General features: G+C 44.2%; 1 protein-coding gene across 5 annotated transcripts in view; it reads right to left on the reverse strand.

Annotated features, from left to right (window-relative positions):
• LRRC20 (leucine rich repeat containing 20) overlaps nt 1–18,562 on the reverse strand; it is a 576,862-nt gene that overhangs the window by 181,229 nt on the left and 377,071 nt on the right. Inside the window, exon 5 of one of the 5 annotated variants that reach the window (XM_068257850.1) lies at nt 16,693–16,737. The exons of 3 other annotated variants lie outside the window; for them this stretch is intronic. In XM_068257850.1, coding sequence (XP_068113951.1) covers nt 16,718–16,737 — 20 coding nt within the window. In that variant the 3' untranslated portion in view covers nt 16,693–16,717. Of the gene's footprint in view, nt 1–8,635; nt 8,703–16,692; nt 16,738–18,562 lie in introns of those variants that run through there. One more of the 5 variants, XM_068257849.1, reaches the window with a different exon arrangement.

Raw genomic sequence — 18,562 nt, forward strand, 5'->3', positions numbered from 1 at the left:
ATAAATCAGGTACAAGAAAGGGGAACGCAATAGTGAAACGCTGCAAGCATTATATTAACCAAACGGTACCTTATATAGGCACAGTTTAGGACATTTACTATATGCACGTAGTGTTCTGGTTTAAGGCAACATACGAGCCTCTTGAGTATGATACACAGAGGTGCCAGCTTGGAAAAACTGGAAATGCCAGGTATCTCATGTACTTTCCTTTCACCTGTCCCAGATCAGATGGAATTGGTTGATAGGGTTACTGTGCAGATATGCTAATTTTTTGTATGGCAGGCTGTTATCAAGTCGTTTACTCCAACATGCAAATCTCAGAGGGGAAGATGCAAGCCAATTAAGGGCAATCTGTCTGTTTTCGTGCTAGAATGCAATCCTTCATCAGATATTACACACAGCACACATAGGTTCGGGTCTAGCGTCACAGGACAACCCATTTTGTCATGAAGGAAGTTAATTATTTGAAGTTAGAAGGCTGATATTTGGGGGTACTGCCAGATCAAATGATAAAATGAAGGGCATTGCGCTCCACATTTGGGGCAAGAGTCAGAAGCGCCCGGTTTGTACCTAGCTACCCTGGCTGGAGTGAGATATTCCTGATGCAAATGAATGGCCGGAGCTTGGCAGTACCCTTGGAGCCGCGGCGTGTCATCAGGGGAATGAGCTCACAACGGGGCACCATGTTCCAGCAAGCGGATTCAGCATAAAAATGTGGGTGTGCGGCAGCTTAATTAGGTATACGGAGAGGTGTTTCAGATGGGTAAGCGGGAGCTCTCTGCCTGTGCAACCTACTCCATGGGCTTCTGGTCATGCCCCCCCCCCCCCCTGATACCTTTTTTTAAACAAAACTCTCCACCTCAGGTTCTCTTTAACCTCACCCCTGATGGTGCCTAACCTTTAACCCTCCTTGTAGTGCCTAACCCTTAAATAGCCTATTGGTTGGCACCTAACCTTAACCCCACCCCTGGGCAACTATCCTTAATTCCTTAATCCCTTGCACATACCCTTAACACCCACCCTCAACCTTAACATTGACATCTGCGCCAGCTATGATAGTGGGACCCTTTTAAACAAGGCGAGACTGCTTCGACTGAGACCTTAGTAGTCTGGCTGGACAAATGCGTGTGCATAAATGCTTCCTTTACCCAATAAATATTTGTCCATGGTGCATTAACCTTTTGAGGGCCTCAGGTTTATAACCCCGTAGTGGCCAGGCTATTTTTTGCAATTCAGCATTCTGCAACTTTAACAGTTTATTGCTTAGCCATACAACTTAGCAGCCAAATGAATCTTACATCCTTTTCTTCTCATTAATATAGAGCTGGCGTTAGGTGGTCTGAGGTGGTCAAGATAGAAACCTGAAAGAAAGTTACCAATGCAAGGAATCCCTCACCTTATTGCTGCTATACAGTCAAAAGTGTGAGCTAGCCATCTCCCTACTGAAGCGATGGCCAGCGGCTACAGCAGGCAATGCACGCCCGGCCATCACAGGGGCCAGATGGCACCCAGTCTGCATATTTATTACATTAACATGTATAGGTTGGGCCTGCAAGTTCACTTGTGACAGCTCTGTGCACATGAGCATACACAGTTATTCAAAAGCAGGACTATTAATTTTGTTTTTAAAAAACAGCAGCAATTATTTTTTTGAAATAAAAATAAATACTAAAGAAAGTGTGAAATAATAGCTTCAAAACAGAATGGAGTAGGAGGCGCCCGTAGTATGTTTATGTTGTATTTTTGGATCATAGGTAGGTAGCAACAATGGTAGCGAGTAGAAAATAAAACAAAAATTATAATAAAATAATAAGATAATGGACGGTCCTACCTTAAAAAAGTAGTCTCTCCGCTAGGTATAGAAAGTAAAACACTTTATTGGGCACTTTTAATTGACAACGCGTTTCACGGAAACAACCGCTTCCTCAGGTCGAGTACTGTGCCTTTAGAAAGAAACATACAGTATATACACAGGGCACTTAGAACAAACTCACTATGTTACATTTCAATATTAAAGCATGATAAATAAAAAAGAACATAATAAAACATTAGAAATATTAGAAATGCGTACACATGTTAAGGCCTATCAGCCTACATATAGTAATACAACCATCACTATTACAGTGTGTGCATAGTGAAGTATAAAACTAGATCACTGTCCTAGTATAAGGCAGACTGGCTAATATTATTATCATCAATAAAACGGTCAGCCATAAGATATACTTATAGTAAAGCATAGATATAAATTAAAACCAAATAAAGAACAGTTCAAAATATGGGGCATAGTCATAGTCGATAATGTTTTATGGGATATTAGGACTGGCTAGGAAAGGCAGGGGAGAAAAATAAGGTATATTAAGGCTGGAGAGCCAGAGTACAAAGGATTAGGAATGGTGCTGATATAGCAGGGGATAGGAATGACCTGAGTTGCATATTTAGAGCATATCTATAACCCTAAGTAATGGGGAGCTGCTAGGGAAGGGGAGGGGGTTAACAAGAGGGGCTAGATAAAAGATATAAATATATAAATATAGTTCCCTGGACGCTATATCTATATTGGGCGGGGGAAAAATACTGGTGTCCAGATGCTATCGTAAGAAGGGAGCTTACCTTACAACAACAGGGTGGCTATCCTAGGCGCCTGTGAGAACAGGGATCGTCTCTGGAGTGGTTTAAATAAACATCTAATGTCTTACTGACGGTGGGAGAGCACTGAGGCGGTGCCGTACAGTGCGCGTGACGTCACCGCGCCGGACGTGGCACGTGTTTATGTCTTTAATTATTGTTTTATCACTATTGTTTTTTCATCTGTGGCTCTATTTAAATTTCATGTATATTGCCCTTACTTTTTATGTTGTGAGGTCCAAAAGGCTTCAACAAAATGGAGGCCGCGCATGGAACCAGACAGCCTCCTCACACAGTAAACAGTATCATCTGTATGGGCCCTCTGCCGTTCACTAGCCGGCCAGACTACGTCACCAGCTAGCTAGTTATGGTGACGCCCCCTATCATCTCCATGGCATTTCCCTTTCCCCAGGACGCGACCCGACCCTTCCTATGACGTGACGCGCCGCGTTCGGCGCGGTGACGTCACGCGCACCACACAGCGCCGCCTCAGTGCCCTGAGTGGCATCTTTCATCCCCCAGGACGCGACCCGACCCTCCTAATGACGTCACGCGCCACGTCCGGTGCGGTGACATCACGCGCACTGTACGGCGCCGCCTCAGTGCCCTCCCACCGCCAGTAGGACATTAGATGTTTATTTACACCACTCCAGAGACGAGCGCTGTTCTCACAGGCGCCTAGGATAGCCATCCTGTTGTTGTAAGGTAAGCTCCCTTCTTACGATAGCATCTGGACACCAGTATTGTTCCCCCGCCCAATATAGATATAGCGTGCAGGGAACTATATTTATATCTTTTATCTAGCCCCTTTTGTTAATCCCCTCCACTTCCCTAGCAGCTCCCCATTACTTAGGGTTATAGATATGCTCTGAATATGCAACTCAGGTCATTCCTATCCCCTGCTATATCAGCACCATTCCTAATCCTTTGTACTCTGGCTCTCCAGCCTTAATATACCTTATTTTTGTCCCCCGTCTTTCCTAGCCAGTCCTAATATCCCATAAAACATTATCGACTATGACTATGCCCCATATTTTGAACTGTTCTTTATTTGGTTATAATTTATATCTATGCTTTACTATAAGTATATCTTATGGCTGACCGTTTTATTGATGATAATAATATTAGCCAGTCTGCCTTATACTAGGACAGTGATCTAGTTTTATACTTCACTATGCACACACTGTAATAGTGATGGTTGTTTTACTATATGTAGGCTGATAGGCCTTAACATATGTACACATTTCTAATATTTCTAATGTTTTATTATGTTCTTTTTTATTTATCATGCTTTAATATTGAAATGTAACAGAGTGAGTTTGTTCTAAGTGCCCTGTGTATATATGTTTCTTTCTAAAGGCACAGTACTCGACCTGAGGAAGCGGTCGTTTCCGCGAAACGTGTTGTCAATTAAAAGTGCCCAATAAAGTGTTTTACTGTCTATGCTATCTAGCGGAGAGACTACTTTTTTAAGGTAGGACCGTCCGTTATCTTATTATTTTATTATAATTTTTATTTTATTTTCTACTCGCTAATCATTGTTGCTACCTACCTATGATCCAAAAATACAACATAAACATACTACGGGCGCCTCCTACTCCATTCTGTTTTGATGCTTCACCCTAAGCTAGGGGTTACCACTTTGGCAAGAGGACTTTTTGAAGGAGCTGCGACCATATACGGACAAGGACGAGCGGAGACGGTACTTCGCCGTATGCGCACGAAGTGGTTGCTTGGTTCGCAACCTGATTTTGTGAGTATAACAACATAGAATTCCGTTTGAACTATCGTCATAACTCAACATACTACACCAGATCGGGCTCCCGGTTTCTCCTCCTGCCCTTTTCTTCTTTCTTCCACTACAGTCCTGAAATAATAGCTGTTATCTTGGATGTTCTCATGTCAGAAACTGTAGAACGCCTCCCTCAGCCTTCTCAGACAATACCTCCAACAGCAGACAAATGTCATAGCGGAGAATGAAGGCTGCCAGAAGCTTTCAAAACCAATCCTGGCTACAACAAAATAATAGTGCTTATCTAAGATCCTGATATCACCTGCACTGCTGCCCTCAGCAGACAAAAGAGACAAGCATGAGTGGCTTTGCCAAACTATAGACACACTACTTATGTTTAAACACTGTTTATTCCTTTACATTTTACTGTTATAGCATTTTGAAGGTTTAAGTAATAATACTTCCGGTTATTGTTAGAGCATATTATAATCTGGTCAGGTAAGGCTGGCGAAATGCATTTCCTAACATCCCTTCAAAGGCAGAATATGTTCAGCAGGGTTTGCATGGTTCCCACATAAGCAGTGAAAGTGAATTTAGTGAGAACTCACTTCTGGAGGTCTATCAGGCAAGTACATGCCAAGGTAAACATAAGGAAGGATGGGTTGCTAGTCTACAAGTCCAGGGCCCATATGCAATTAATTTTATCACCTGCTTTTTCCTAATTGTCAATAAAATGCATTTAAAGTGAATGGGAACTGCATTTTTAAAAAAAATGAAGCAAATACTTACCTAAGTAGAGGGAAGGCTCTGGGTCGTATAGAGCCTTCGGTCTCCTCTCTGGGTGCCCTCTATCCTGTGCTGGCTCCCCCCGTTTCAATCCCCCGCCGAACGGGTATTTGGAAGTCTTCGGGAGCCGTATCCTCCCGAAGACGTGCAGCTCCATACTGCACACACGTGAGTGTGCAAGAGAGCGTGCTTGCGCAGGCGCAGTACAGGGCCCTCCTTCAGGAGCACTCGGGCTCCCTGAAGACTTCTGAAGCCTCCTTCGGCCGGGTAAAGCAGTATTTGACTAATTTAGTCAAATACTGCTACCGGGCGAGCCAGCACCGGAACGAGGGGACCAGGAGAGGAGCGGGAAGGCTCTATAGGACCCAGAGCCTTCCCTCTCCTTGGGTAAGTATCTGTCTCATTTTTTTAAATGCGGTTTCCATTCACTTTAAAACTACAAGCAAGCAAGAAAATACTGAAAATAATTTTAATAATACATATTCACCAACTTTTTCAGTTGCTAAGTGCTGAAAATAATTTTAAATAGAAAATGATAAATTATATACTAGGAGAAAACTTAGGTGAAAAAGTGAATTGCATTGGGCCCCAGGAGTCAAAAGCCAGAGAACTGTTGTAAGCCAACTCATGAACCGAAAGCCACAGGATCAGCATCCGTCAAGCCAGAGATCAGAAACCAAAGGCTCAGGAACAAAAATATGCAAAGGATCGGGAAGATGGCAAGTCATCTCAATAACACAATGAATGTTCTGGCAGATGCCTACAGTCAGGAAGGCAGTTACTGCATGTATACAGGATGATCCTGTAATGTGGATCAGGTTTAAAGTCAATGAAGGCTAATTTGTTCATACAGGCCTCAGTCTTCTCTGAGGCAGTAGTGCAGGCTACGGTTAGCTTTCATTAAAATAATGATGTAATATACATTAGATTACCAATTAGGACAATCTTTGAAGGAATATTAAAATGCACCATAAGATTATAGAAGTGTAAACAAGTCAAAAATGTTGACAGAAGAGAAAAAAAAAACTCACAGGCAAAGATTACTTGTGTGCTTGCAAGGACCATATAAAGTTCTCATCTACTCCCAAATGACCACCTAATTGAGTATCTAGAACCATACTTTTATAGTCAGTGTCCTCCACCTTCTGCCTTTCCCTTTTTCACCACCTGCTTCTCAGATTTGATTGCCTTTACTGCCCATAGAAGTGTAAACGCCTAGAGTGTGTCTCAACAAAATAGCAGATCTGGATCATAGTCCACATTTGGACTCATAAAAAAAAACCTTGATGCCAAGACAGTTTCTGTAAGAGCACACAACAAAGCAAAGAGCTGGCACATCCAAGGAAAATCTTTATTGGTTTCATGTAAAAACGTATTGTCAACGTTTCAGAACCACGAAGGGCCCACTTTATCAAGGCAATATTTGCTTGGATGCAAAAATCTGTCTGTTGCCGCACATCAGCTCCTGTTAGGGAGGTGGGAGTCAGACTCCTCTAAGCACACGCGTCCAGTGATGTGTTCTCAGTGGGCAGCAATAGCCAAGGTCTCTAAGGATATCTGTGGCGGTGTCAGTACCAAATGCACTGTCAGGAGTAGAGATGTCGGCGAAATCTCACCTTGTACTACTTCCGGGTCGCTATGACCCGTAGTAGTACGGCTGCGCTGGGCCGGCGGTGCGTGTCCTTGATTGCACGCCTGTTGCCAAGCACTTTCTGCGCACGTGTGACGTCATGAGTGACGTCATGCTCATGCGCAGAGAGTGGCCGGCAACAGGCGCGCGATCAAAGACGCGCACCGCCGGCCCAGCGCAGCCGTACTACTCCGGGTCATAGCGACCCCGGAAGTAGTAGCAGCCCATAGGGGTTCGCCGGCGAATGGTTCACCTACATCCCTAGTCAGGAGTGGATTCAAACAGTACTGATTTACGAGTATATGTATATGGTTGCGGTGTATCCATCAGTACTTATAGGGTTAAGGATGGTTAGGACGTTCCCCTTCTGTACCAGAGCAATTTTCACCTTTCAGCGCTCCTTCCATTAATTCGCCAATAACGTTATCTCTACTTATCACAACAACATGATCTGTTTCTTGTTTTTTTCAACACTAATTAAGCTTTATTTGGATAGTACATTTTGCTAAGAATTATTTTATTCCAATTGCATTTTAACAGTAAAAAGAAGAAAAAAAATTGAAAAAATCCATTATTTCTCGGTTATCGGACATTATATTTTTAAAATAATACATGCTACCGTAATTAAAACCAACACATTTTATTTGCCCATTTGTCCCAGTTATTAACCACTTTACCCCCACCCGGCCCTTTTTCCATCCTTTTACCACCAGGGACGGAGAAATCCGTACTTCCCGCGTTCCCGCCGCTGCCCGTGCTCCCGCTCGCTTATGCGCGCACTCCCGCTCGCACGCACGCGCCGCCAGCCTGCCCGGAGATCAATGAATGGAAAAATCCATTTCCGTTCGTTGATCTAAGCCCCACAATGATCCGCTGCTTCTCCGATAAGCAGCGCGATCATTGTGAAAAAAAAAAGTTCCCAGCCTCTTTGTACTTCCTGCAAGCGTCCTTCCGGACGCTTGCTGGTCGCATAAAGAAAATGTTACTGTGGCCATCTTGTGGCCAAATAGTAAAACTACACCCTAAAGCATTTTTCACATACAAATACATTACTTCTACACAAAAACTTAACTCATTACCTCCCACACTCCCCAATTTTTTTTTTTGTAATTAAAAAAAAAATTAAAAAATTTACAATTAAAAAAAATACACAAATAGTTACCTTAGGGACTGAACTTTTTAAATATTTAAGTCAGGAGGGTACAACACTGTTACTTTATAAACTATGGGCTTGTAATTAGGGATGGACGCAAAACTGAAAAAATGCACCTTTATTTCCAAATAAACTATTGGCGCCAAACATTGTGATAGAGACATAATTTAAACGGTTTTATAACCGGGACAAATGGGCAAATACATTTCATGGGTTTTAATTACAGTATCATGTATTATTTAAAAACTATAATGTCCGAAAACTGAAAAATAATGAATTTTTTCCCACATTTTTCCTATTTTCCCATTAAAACATATTTAGAATAAAATAATTCTTGGCATAATGTCCCACCTAAAGAAAGCCTAATTGGTGGCGGAAAAAACAAGATATAGTTCATTTCATTGTGATAAGTAATGATAAAGTTACAGACAAATGAATGGAACGAGCGCTGAAAGGTGAAAATTGCCCTGGTGCTCAAGGGGTAAAACCCCTCAGTGGTGAAGTGGTTAAAATGTTTAAAACACATACAATGTAAGGCGCCAATGTTTTATTTGGAAACAAAGGTGCATTTTTTCAATGTTGCGTCCATCACAAATTACCAGCCCATAATTTCATAATTAACATTAATACACCCTTTTGACATACATATTAAAAAAGTTTTGTACCAAAGGTAATTATTTGTTTTTTTAAATATATAGGCCGTCCTACTTACCGGTAGTAGTGTTTCGGCGAATACTCCAGGACAGCTCACCTGAGATTACCATTGAGTCCCTCCCCTATGGAAACAAATGCAAATTAAATCAATTAACCAATCAGCCCCTGGCCGCACCCTATATAGCCAGTCCCTTCCTTCCCCTCCTCAGTTCAATAGAAGAGTATCTAGCTCACCCCATTCTGTCATTTAATTATCTTTCTGATATCCGCAAAATTAGGGCTGGGTACTAAGGCAGCTGTCCTGGAGTATTCGCCGAAACACTACTACCGGTAAGTAGGACGGCCTTTCTCTCATCATACTCCAGGACAGCTCACCTGAGACCAGCGAGAACTCTTTACCTTAGGGTGGGATGACTGCCTGAAGCACCTTGCGTCCAAACGTCTGATCCTGGCTGGATAGTAACTCCACCCGATAGTGCTTCACAAATGTCGAATGTCCCGACCATGTAGCTGCTTTGCATATCTGGTCTAATGTTGCTCCTGATCTCTCCGCCCAGGAGGCTGCCAAGGACCTCGTAGAATGTGCTCTTATGTTTGTGGGTGTTTCACCACCTGACTCCTTATAAGCTAATCCTATAACCTCCCTGATCCATCTGGCTATGGAACTTTTTGAAGCCTGTAACCCCTTACGGCTGCCTGAAAATAAAACAAACAGATGGCTGGACCTTCTCCACTGCCGTGTCCTCTGTAAATAGGTAATAATCGCCTGTCTTACATCCAGACTTGCCAACCTCCTTTCCTTATCATTTTTAGGATCTGTGGAAAAGGATGGTAAAATAATTTCCTGCGTTCTATGGAATCCTGTGACCACCTTTGGTAGGTATGTTGGATCTGGCCGGAAGACTATTCTGTCTGGGTGGATTATCATATAAGGATCCTTTATTGACAAGGACTGTATGTCTCCCACCCTCCTTGCTGTCGTAATGGCGACTAAGAAGGCTACCTTTAATGTCAGTAGCTTAATAGGGATTGTATCTGCTGGTTGAAAAAAATCTGACATCAGAAAATCAAGAACCAGTGATAGGCTCCAGGGAGGTACCACCTTTACTGGTATAGGTTGTGATCTGGCCACTGCCTTTAGAAAATTCTTTATATGTAACTCAGTTGACAACTGCCTGTCCAAAAAAACTGATAATGCTGACACCTGGACCCTGAGGGTGCTGACTGCCAACCCCATGTCCACTCCATCCTGTAAAAATTCTAAAATAAATCTTGTGTCATTTGACCTGACACTATTCTTCTCCCTCCAAGAACAAAAAACCCTCCATATCTTGGAATAAATCTTTCGTGTGTTTTCTTTTCTACATTTTAACAGCGTGTTAATAACCCTCTGTGAAAATCCTAACCCACTCAACGTCTGCCTTTCAGGATCCAGGCTGTGAGCTGGAGAAACCCCGGATCTGGATGTAGCTGGCCGTTCTGTATCAATAAGTCTGGCCTGGCCCCTAGGTGCCAAGGGCCCCTTATCTTTAGGGTCTGTAGAAACGGGAACCAGGCCCTTCTCGGCCACCCGGGTGCTATAAATATCACTTCTGAATGTGAGTGTCTCAACTTGTTGAGGGCTCTTGGGATCAGGTTGAATGGGGGAAAAGCGTACAGTAGGCCTGTGGGCCATTCTACTGTTAGTGCGTCCAACCGGTCTGTTGAAGAGGAAGGATGCAGGGAACAGAAATCTGCTGCCTTCGCGTTCTGCGGAGTGGCAAACAGATCCAATATTGGCCTGCCCCACTGAGCCACTATCTGATTGAAAACGTCCTGGTTCAGCTGCCACTCTGCCTCTGTGAGGGCTGATCTGCTGAGCGCATCTGCCCAACGGTTCCGGGTCCCCTGTATGTGGGTTGCCGTCAGTGACGTCACCTGTTCCTCTGCCCAGACTAAGATCTCCATGGTTAACTCTCTGAGACTCTGGACCCTGGTTCCCCCCTGCTTTTTGATATAGGACACTGTGACCATCTTGTCTGAAAACAACGTTACTTCTCTGTTGTGTAACTGAGGTTGAAACGACAGTAGTGCCAATTTGACAGCCATCAGCTCTCTGAAGTTTGATGACTTCCGACTGAGCTGTGGAGACCACTGCCCCTGCACTTGATGCCCCTGACAGTGGGCTCCCCAACCCCAGGCACTGGCATCCGTATAAACTTTTACCGGATCCTTCTGCATCCAGGGCCGCCCCCTGGCTAACCTGTCTGCGTCCAACCACCAGTGGAGTGACTGTAATACTGGCTGTGGGGGAGGGGGCAAGTGATTGTCCAAGGAGGACTTCTGTCTGTCCCACGTCTGTAGTAGCCCTGTCTGTAATTCCCGCATATGAGCTTGCGCCCATTCTACTGCCGGGATTACTGCCGTCATCTGTCCTAACAGGGTCATCGTCTGTCGAACTGAAACTGTCGGGGCTAATTCGTAGTCCCTCACCATCGACATCAACCTGTCTACCTTTGACGCTGGTAGCAAAATCCTTTCCTGACTCGAGTCCCATATTAACCCCAAAAATAGAGCTGTTTGAGTGGGTTGTAAGCACGATTTTTCTTTGCTCACTATCCATCCTAGAGTCTCCAGGGTTTGGATGCAGAGCTGTAAATTTTCTTTTAAGACCTGTTCGGTATTTGCCAAAACTAAAAAGTCGTCCAGATATGGCAGAACCCTTACATTCTGGAGATGTAGATGCGCGACGGCCTCTGCTACTACCTTCGTGAATATCCTCGGAGCGGAGGATATTCCGAATGGCAGGGCGCGATATTGGTAATGGCATACCGCGTCCCCCATAACTACCGCAAATCTCAGGAACTTCTGAAAATGCGGATGGATAGGGATGTGGAGGTAAGCGTCCTCCAAATCCAAGGTGGCCATGAACGCCTCTGGCCAAATCAAATTGCGGATCGATGCGACGCTCTCCATCCGAAATTTTTTCTCCAGAATGTAAGGGTTGAGGGGTTTCAAGTTGAGGATCATTCTGTACCTCCCCGATGGCTTTTGAATTACAAACACTCGTGAATAAAACCCCCTGCAATATTCCTGGACCGGAACCCTCTGAATTACCCTCTGTTGTAACAACTTTATCACAGAGGACTGAATTGCTTCCGCCCTTTCCGGGTCCCTGGGAGTTCCTGTGATTACAAAATTCCTCGGGGGCTGGGCTCGGAATTCTATTTTGTAACCATTCCGTATTAACTCCAAAATAAAACTGTTCCCCGTTATCTTCTGCCAGGCTTGAAAAAAATAAAGAAGCCTTCCCCCCACCTGTAAGTCTCTGTCATTTGTCAGGCTTTGCAGAGACTGGCTGTGGCTTATTGAACAGGAAGGTAGACCTTCCCCTTCCTGCATTATAAGTCCATCTCCTAGTTCTCTGCTGCTGTGGATGCTGTGAGCTCTGTCTGCCTCCTTCTCGTCTGGGAACATATCGTCTCCCCTGAAAGGACCTATTTGTTCCCCTCTTCCTTTTGTCTGGGAACTTTTTGGCCTTGTCTGAGGACCTCTCAAGTATGTCATTTAAGTCCTTGCCAAACAACAGCTGCCCCCCAAACTCCATAGCGCATAACCGATGTTTGGAGGATACATCCCCCTCCCACGTGTTTAGCCACACTGCGCGCCTAGCGGAGTTTATGAGAGCAGTTGTCTTGGCTGTGGACCTTAAAGATTCAGTGGCCCCGTCAGCCAAAAAGGCCACTGTCTTGGACATGACTGGTAGGGATTCCAAGATTTTTTCATGTGGGGTACCTGCCACTAAGTGTGCCTTTAACCCCCTCATCCACTTCTCCAAATTCCGCGTTAGGCAGATGGCTGCAATGGCGGGCTTAAACCCAAAGGACGCTGCCTGCCATGCTCTTTTCAGAAGAATCTCTGCCTTACGATCCATTGGATCCTTTAAGCTGCCCGCGTCCTCAAAGGACAAGTCTGCTGCCTTAGAGTACTGGGCTAATGGCGCATCTAATTTAGGGCACTTTCCCCATACATCCTGATCCTCCTGCTTAAAGGGAAAAAGTCTCTTAAATGACTTTGGTATGAATAATCTCTTTTCCGGCTGTTTCCACTGAGCCGATATCACGTTATTAATAGATTTGTGCACCGGGAACGTTCTAGTACCGGTTTCCTCCAGTCCCCTGTAAATATCATCCTGAACCGATGTGGCTGGAGTAGAGTCCTGGATATTCTCGGACTCGTATACAGCCTTTAAAAGCTCTGCTGTATCCTCCACACTAAATAGATACCTGGCCGCTATAGATGCGGAAGCTGTCTGGCCCTCTGAATCTCCAGCCTCCCCCTCCTCCAATGATTCCCATGAACCCTCCTCGCAAGATTCATTGGGAGAGTCAGGCTCAACTAGCCCCAAAATCGCAGGCAACCCCTGTGATGGCCGCTGCGGACCGTGTTCCAGCGGTTGCTCTCCGGCCGGTATCGCCCGGGGCGGGGGGGGGGGGCCTGGGGCTGTACCGTCGCCTGAGGCTGGGACTGTGGCTGCGTGGGGAAAGCAGCTCTGAAGGCCGCAAATGTGGTTGTCAATTCTCTCTTCATTGACTTCATTAAGTCTATCATCACCGTATTAGTATCTGTGCTAGCATCCCCCTTATGCCTACACTTGTCACATGAGGACCTAGAACAAGTAGGTGGTAAAACATCCCCACATTTAGAGCACTTGTTTGTCTTTTGGGCTGACTTTGCATGCTTCCTAACCTCCTGCAAAACAAGACACAAACAATGCCTGTCAGTTCCACCCTGCCAAACATTAACCTGTGTAGGGATCAGAACTGCCTAGTACCTGAGTCTGCTGAGCTGTCTCATCCGCAGCTGGTACCCTGCTGTCTGCGGTGGCCTCCGCTTGTTCCATGTCCGCACTGACAGCGTGCCCGCGTTCACGTGGCCCACGCAGCTTAAAAGCTGATCTCCGCTCTCAGCCCCGCCTCCCGAGGTCAAAGAACCCCTTCCGGCTGAATCACCACTCGCACTGCGGTGGGCGGAGCTTCCGCGCTACTACTTCCGCTCCTTCCGGATTCCGGAACGCGTCCACGTGACCTCCTGCCTCCAGGAAGACGCTGCAACTATTCATAAACGGCGGCCATGAGAAAGGGCGCTCCCGGCTCTCCTCCAGAGCGTTCCTCGCCGACAGGTAGTGTTTCCAGCCCCCCGGCCTTGCCAACACCTCCATCCGCCCTGCCAACACAAGCATAGACTGCTCTCTCATGGGGAAAAAAACCTATCTCTACCATAGGTGCTATAACACGCTCCCCTACGGTGCATAAAATAATAAAAACTCTGCACTAGTCCATGGGTGAGTGGAAACAATGAAGAACTGAGGAGGGGAAGGAAGGGACTGGCTATATAGGGTGCGGCCAGGGGCTGATTGGTTAATTGATTTAATTTGCATTTGTTTCCATAGGGGAGGGACTCAATGGTAATCTCAGGTGAGCTGTCCTGGAGTATGATGAGAGAAATATATATATATATATATATATATTTATATATATATATATATATATATATGTGTATATATATATATGTATGTGTATATATATATATATATATATATATATAAAATTATTTTTTTAATTTAGGTATTTATGGGAGAGTGTGGGAGGTAAGGGGTTAATTTTAAATGTATGTGTGTGTTTTTTTTATAAATAAATGTATGTAGGTGTAATTTTACTATTTGGCCACAAGATGTCCTCACACATTATTTCCTACTGGCATGCTATAATTAAGCTAACAGAAAGTAAGTTGTGGACATGTTACTCCAGAAGATACAATGAAGCAGGCATGTCGAACTGTGTTACCATTCATTGATCTCCCCTCTAACGGGCGGCAACAAGTACCCACGTGGAAGCTAGCGGTGATTGGTCGTGGCAATATACGTATATCTACACCCCTGTGCAGGAACTGAAGTAGATATAAGTGGTTAAGTATTCGGTGATGTCAGAAATGCAATTTTGTGTAGGTATCCTAGGGTGCATAGGATTGTTTAGACGATTTGTGTCACATTTGTAGTGTTGTCTCACAGACACTAAAGGATTTAACCCATTGTCTCTAGGGGGAGTGCAACAGCTGGAAAAGAGGGATGACGTCCTTTATGCAATATTCAACAAGTATAGAGGGGGCACATCCAAGGAAAATCTATATTGGTTCCATGTAAAAGCTTATAGCCAATGTTTCGGAGCCACGTAGGACTCCTTTATCAAGGCAATATTTGCTCAGAAGCAAAAATCTGCCTGTCGCTGCAAATCAGCTTATATGGCTGCAAATCAGCTGCTGTTAGGGAGGTGGGAGTCAGACTCCTCTAAGCACTCGCGTCCAGCAATGTGTTCTCAGCGGCCAGCAACAGCCTGTTTTTGTAAGAGTGGACTTCAATTTCAAGTTTGGATCAAAGTTGAATCATCAAGTTTGGATTGGCTCAGCAGCTCAACCACTACAGAACACACTAAACATCAGAACACATTGCAGCACACGTTAATAACACTCAATAATCATTGAGGTATTATCGAAAACCTTCTATCACCACATTATGGCATAGTTGAAGGTGTGCACAAGTATGATATACTATGCATACTCTCCATCATCAAAGGTTGCTTCCTCTTTGAAAATCCTCAGGCATTTCAACATACACTTCCACATCTGTTCAGTTTATTATATTATCTACGGCACATGTGTCGAACTCCAGGCCTGGAGGGCCAGATCCATGCCAGAGTTTAGGATGGACTGAGAAAGAAAGAATGTGTTCTACCTGATGGACCACACCTTTCCTGATTCAGACCCAGCAATTCATTTGAGCTGTATCAAAAATGTGTGAGGATCTCGGCCCTCGTAGGACCGGTTTGACATACCTGATCTACGGGATATCTGTCGATGTAACAATTGTAGAGGGATGTACCAATTGTAGAGGGCATGTAGTGGCCAGAAGAGAGGGGTAAAGCAATCTGGACAAGTGTGACATCATACATTGGAATATTTAAACACAAAAACTACAGAGAGGGCCTTCATAAAGGTGAGTATGTATCTCATACCTGCATACACTTCCACCCATGACATCATACAGCAATTGATGGTATTATTCTTTAGAAGTCTACTACATTACTTGTGTATAGAGATGGCCCGAACCTCCAATTTTTGGTTTGCGAACCTACACAAACCCGGTTCGCGAACCTACGCAAACGTTTGCGAACCGCCATAGACTTCAATGGGGAGGCGAACTTTGAAAACTAGAAAAAATTATGCTGGCCACAAAAATGATGGAAAAGATGTTTCAAGGGGTCTAACACCTGGAGGGGGGCATGGATGAGTGGGATAGATGCCAAAAGTCCCAGGGAAAAATCTAGATTTGATGCAAAGCAACGTTTTAAGGGCAGAAATCACATTGAATGCTAAATTGCAGGACTAAAGTGCTTTCAAACATCTTGCATGTGTATACATCAATCAGGGAGTGTAATTAGAGTACTGCTTCACACTGACACACCAAACTCACTGTGTAACGCACCGCAAACAGCTGTTTGCGTAGTGACGGCCGTGCTGGACTGGTGCACACCATCGTGAGAGTGCAAGCCATGGCGGTGTTCAAGCCCATATGGTCGTCGGGCTGTGGTAGCTCAATGATAGAACAACAGTGCCTGTCCAGCTGATCAACTTTCGTCTGTCCACAATGAAGCAATGACCTTATTATCTTTGGTGTGCCCCCCCCCCCCCCCTCCCGAGACACTCATATAGCTGGCGGTCATTGCTTCATTGTGATACGCAAGCCTCTTCACCGCGGCAAGGTAATGATCAAGAAGGGGAATGGGCACATGTACATGCCTTTTGTTTTGTTGTTGCAGCCACAGTGCAGCCAGAAAAATTAGGCAGGCATGTACATGCACCAGAAAAATCAGTATAGCGGCTGCTGCTAGCAGCGGCCTTAAAAATTCAGAAATCCGAAACAGAGGGAGCTGAAGACACAACTTAAAGATCTTCAGATCTAAGAGTATAAAAAAGGTCTGATTTTGAACATTATGCTCTTATCTCACCAACTGTGGGCGTTGTAAACAATGTTTCTTTAAACTATGACATAGAAATAGAGTTGACGGGTTTGCTTACATGGCAGTCACGCTTTTCTGACTTGTCAGGTTTGTAGAAGCTGCACTGTAGGGAAGAAGTGAAGTCAATTAACATGCAGTTAATAACCAGATACATGATTACTATGCAAACTTCAGATCGTTTCAACTGTGATGTTTATAAACCAAGATATTTAGATAATGTTAGGTTAATACTTTCTGGTTGGGGGAAGGGAAAATGGGGGGGAGGGTCTCTCTGCTGTCTTGATCATGGGGGTATCCGGGTTCCCTACGCTATGGGCCGATCTCTGACTCCTCTGCCACTGAATCAATGACATTCCAAATAGTATCATGGAACGTTAAGGGTCTTCGTACGCCAGAAAAAAGGTCACAAGTCCTCAAGCAGCTTAAACACTGGCGAGCTGATATCGCACTGCTGCTAGAAACCCACCTCTCCGGTGACCATGCCAAGTTATTAAAAAAAACATGGGTGGGCCAGGTATTTTACTCCCCAGCCGCCGCAAGAAAAGCTGGCGTAATAACTTTAATACATAAACGCTTGTCACACCAAATAATTGATTCAGAATGCGATTCTGGTGGGAGATGGGTCAGAGTCAGACTCAAGCAGGGATCTGAAGAAATAGATATTTACAATATATATGGACCTAATAACGATAACCTTCACTTTCTTGATGAGATAAAAACAAAAATCCTCTCTACTCCTATAGAGAAAAGGGTGATAGGAGGCGACTATAATGCAATCTTTGATATATCAGAAGATAGATCTAAAACAAAACAGGTCAATTACTTATATAAGAAGAAGGCACAGCAACTAACCAACTTTGCCACCGATATACTAGCGGTAGATTCATGGAGGATATTCCATCCTTATGATCGGCAATACACACATTACTCTGCCCCACATGATATGTGGTCACGTATAGACCACATACTGGTCTCACAAACCCTGCTAAACAAAATACAAAATTCAGAAATAGGAGATCTGATTATCTCCGACCACTCACCAATGATTGTCACACTATACGAATCATTGCCAAGAGGGACAGACATCATTTGGCGATTCCCTAACCAACTTTATGATGATGAGGAATTTCGCGTTCTATTAAAGCAATGGTGGATGGAATATGCTTCTGATAATAAAATACATAACCAAGACCACTTTTTACTGTGGGAAGCAGCTAAGCCAGTCTTACGAGGTAAAATTATAGCCCATTTAGCCTATAAAAAGAAACAAGCACAATTAAAATATATAGAAGCGGTCTCCAAAGTCAGGGAAGCGGGAAGACAGCATCAAAATAATCCAAATGACACCACTAAAAAGACCTGGTCCACAGCAAAAGCCGAAGTAGACGGGTGGTTTAAAACCAAAGAGAAATTATCCACCACATACAAATCATTAAAATTTCATAAATATGGAAATAAAATGGGTAAGCTGTTAAGCAATCTAGCTAGAAACCCCAGAGAATTTAATCATATCGCATCGTTAAAAGATGAGAAAGGGGATCTAATTCATGACCCAAAACTTATCAACGACAGATTTAAGAGATTCTACTCCTTCCTATATACTGAAAACGTATCGAACCCAGATCAACAAAAAATCTCCGCCATACTTCGAGAGGCAGAGCTCCCCCTGTTGTCCGAATCAGATTTAGCCACCCTAAACTCACCAATCTCTTTAGAAGATATCTTAGAAACGATCACATCATTGAACAATGGTAAAGCACCTGGTCCAGACGGCCTAAGTGCCGAATTCTACAAAATTTTGAAACTAGACATTGCCCCACTCATGGTCAAGGTCTTTAATGACATATTAGAATCAGGTAAACTCCCCAAGTCTGCAAATTCTGCACATATAAAAGTTCTACCCAAACAAGGGAAAGACCCCCTACTTC

The sequence above is a fragment of the Hyperolius riggenbachi genome, chromosome 10 (assembly GCF_040937935.1).
Source record: "Hyperolius riggenbachi isolate aHypRig1 chromosome 10, aHypRig1.pri, whole genome shotgun sequence".
NCBI classification, from domain to species: Eukaryota; Metazoa; Chordata; class Amphibia; order Anura; family Hyperoliidae; genus Hyperolius; species Hyperolius riggenbachi.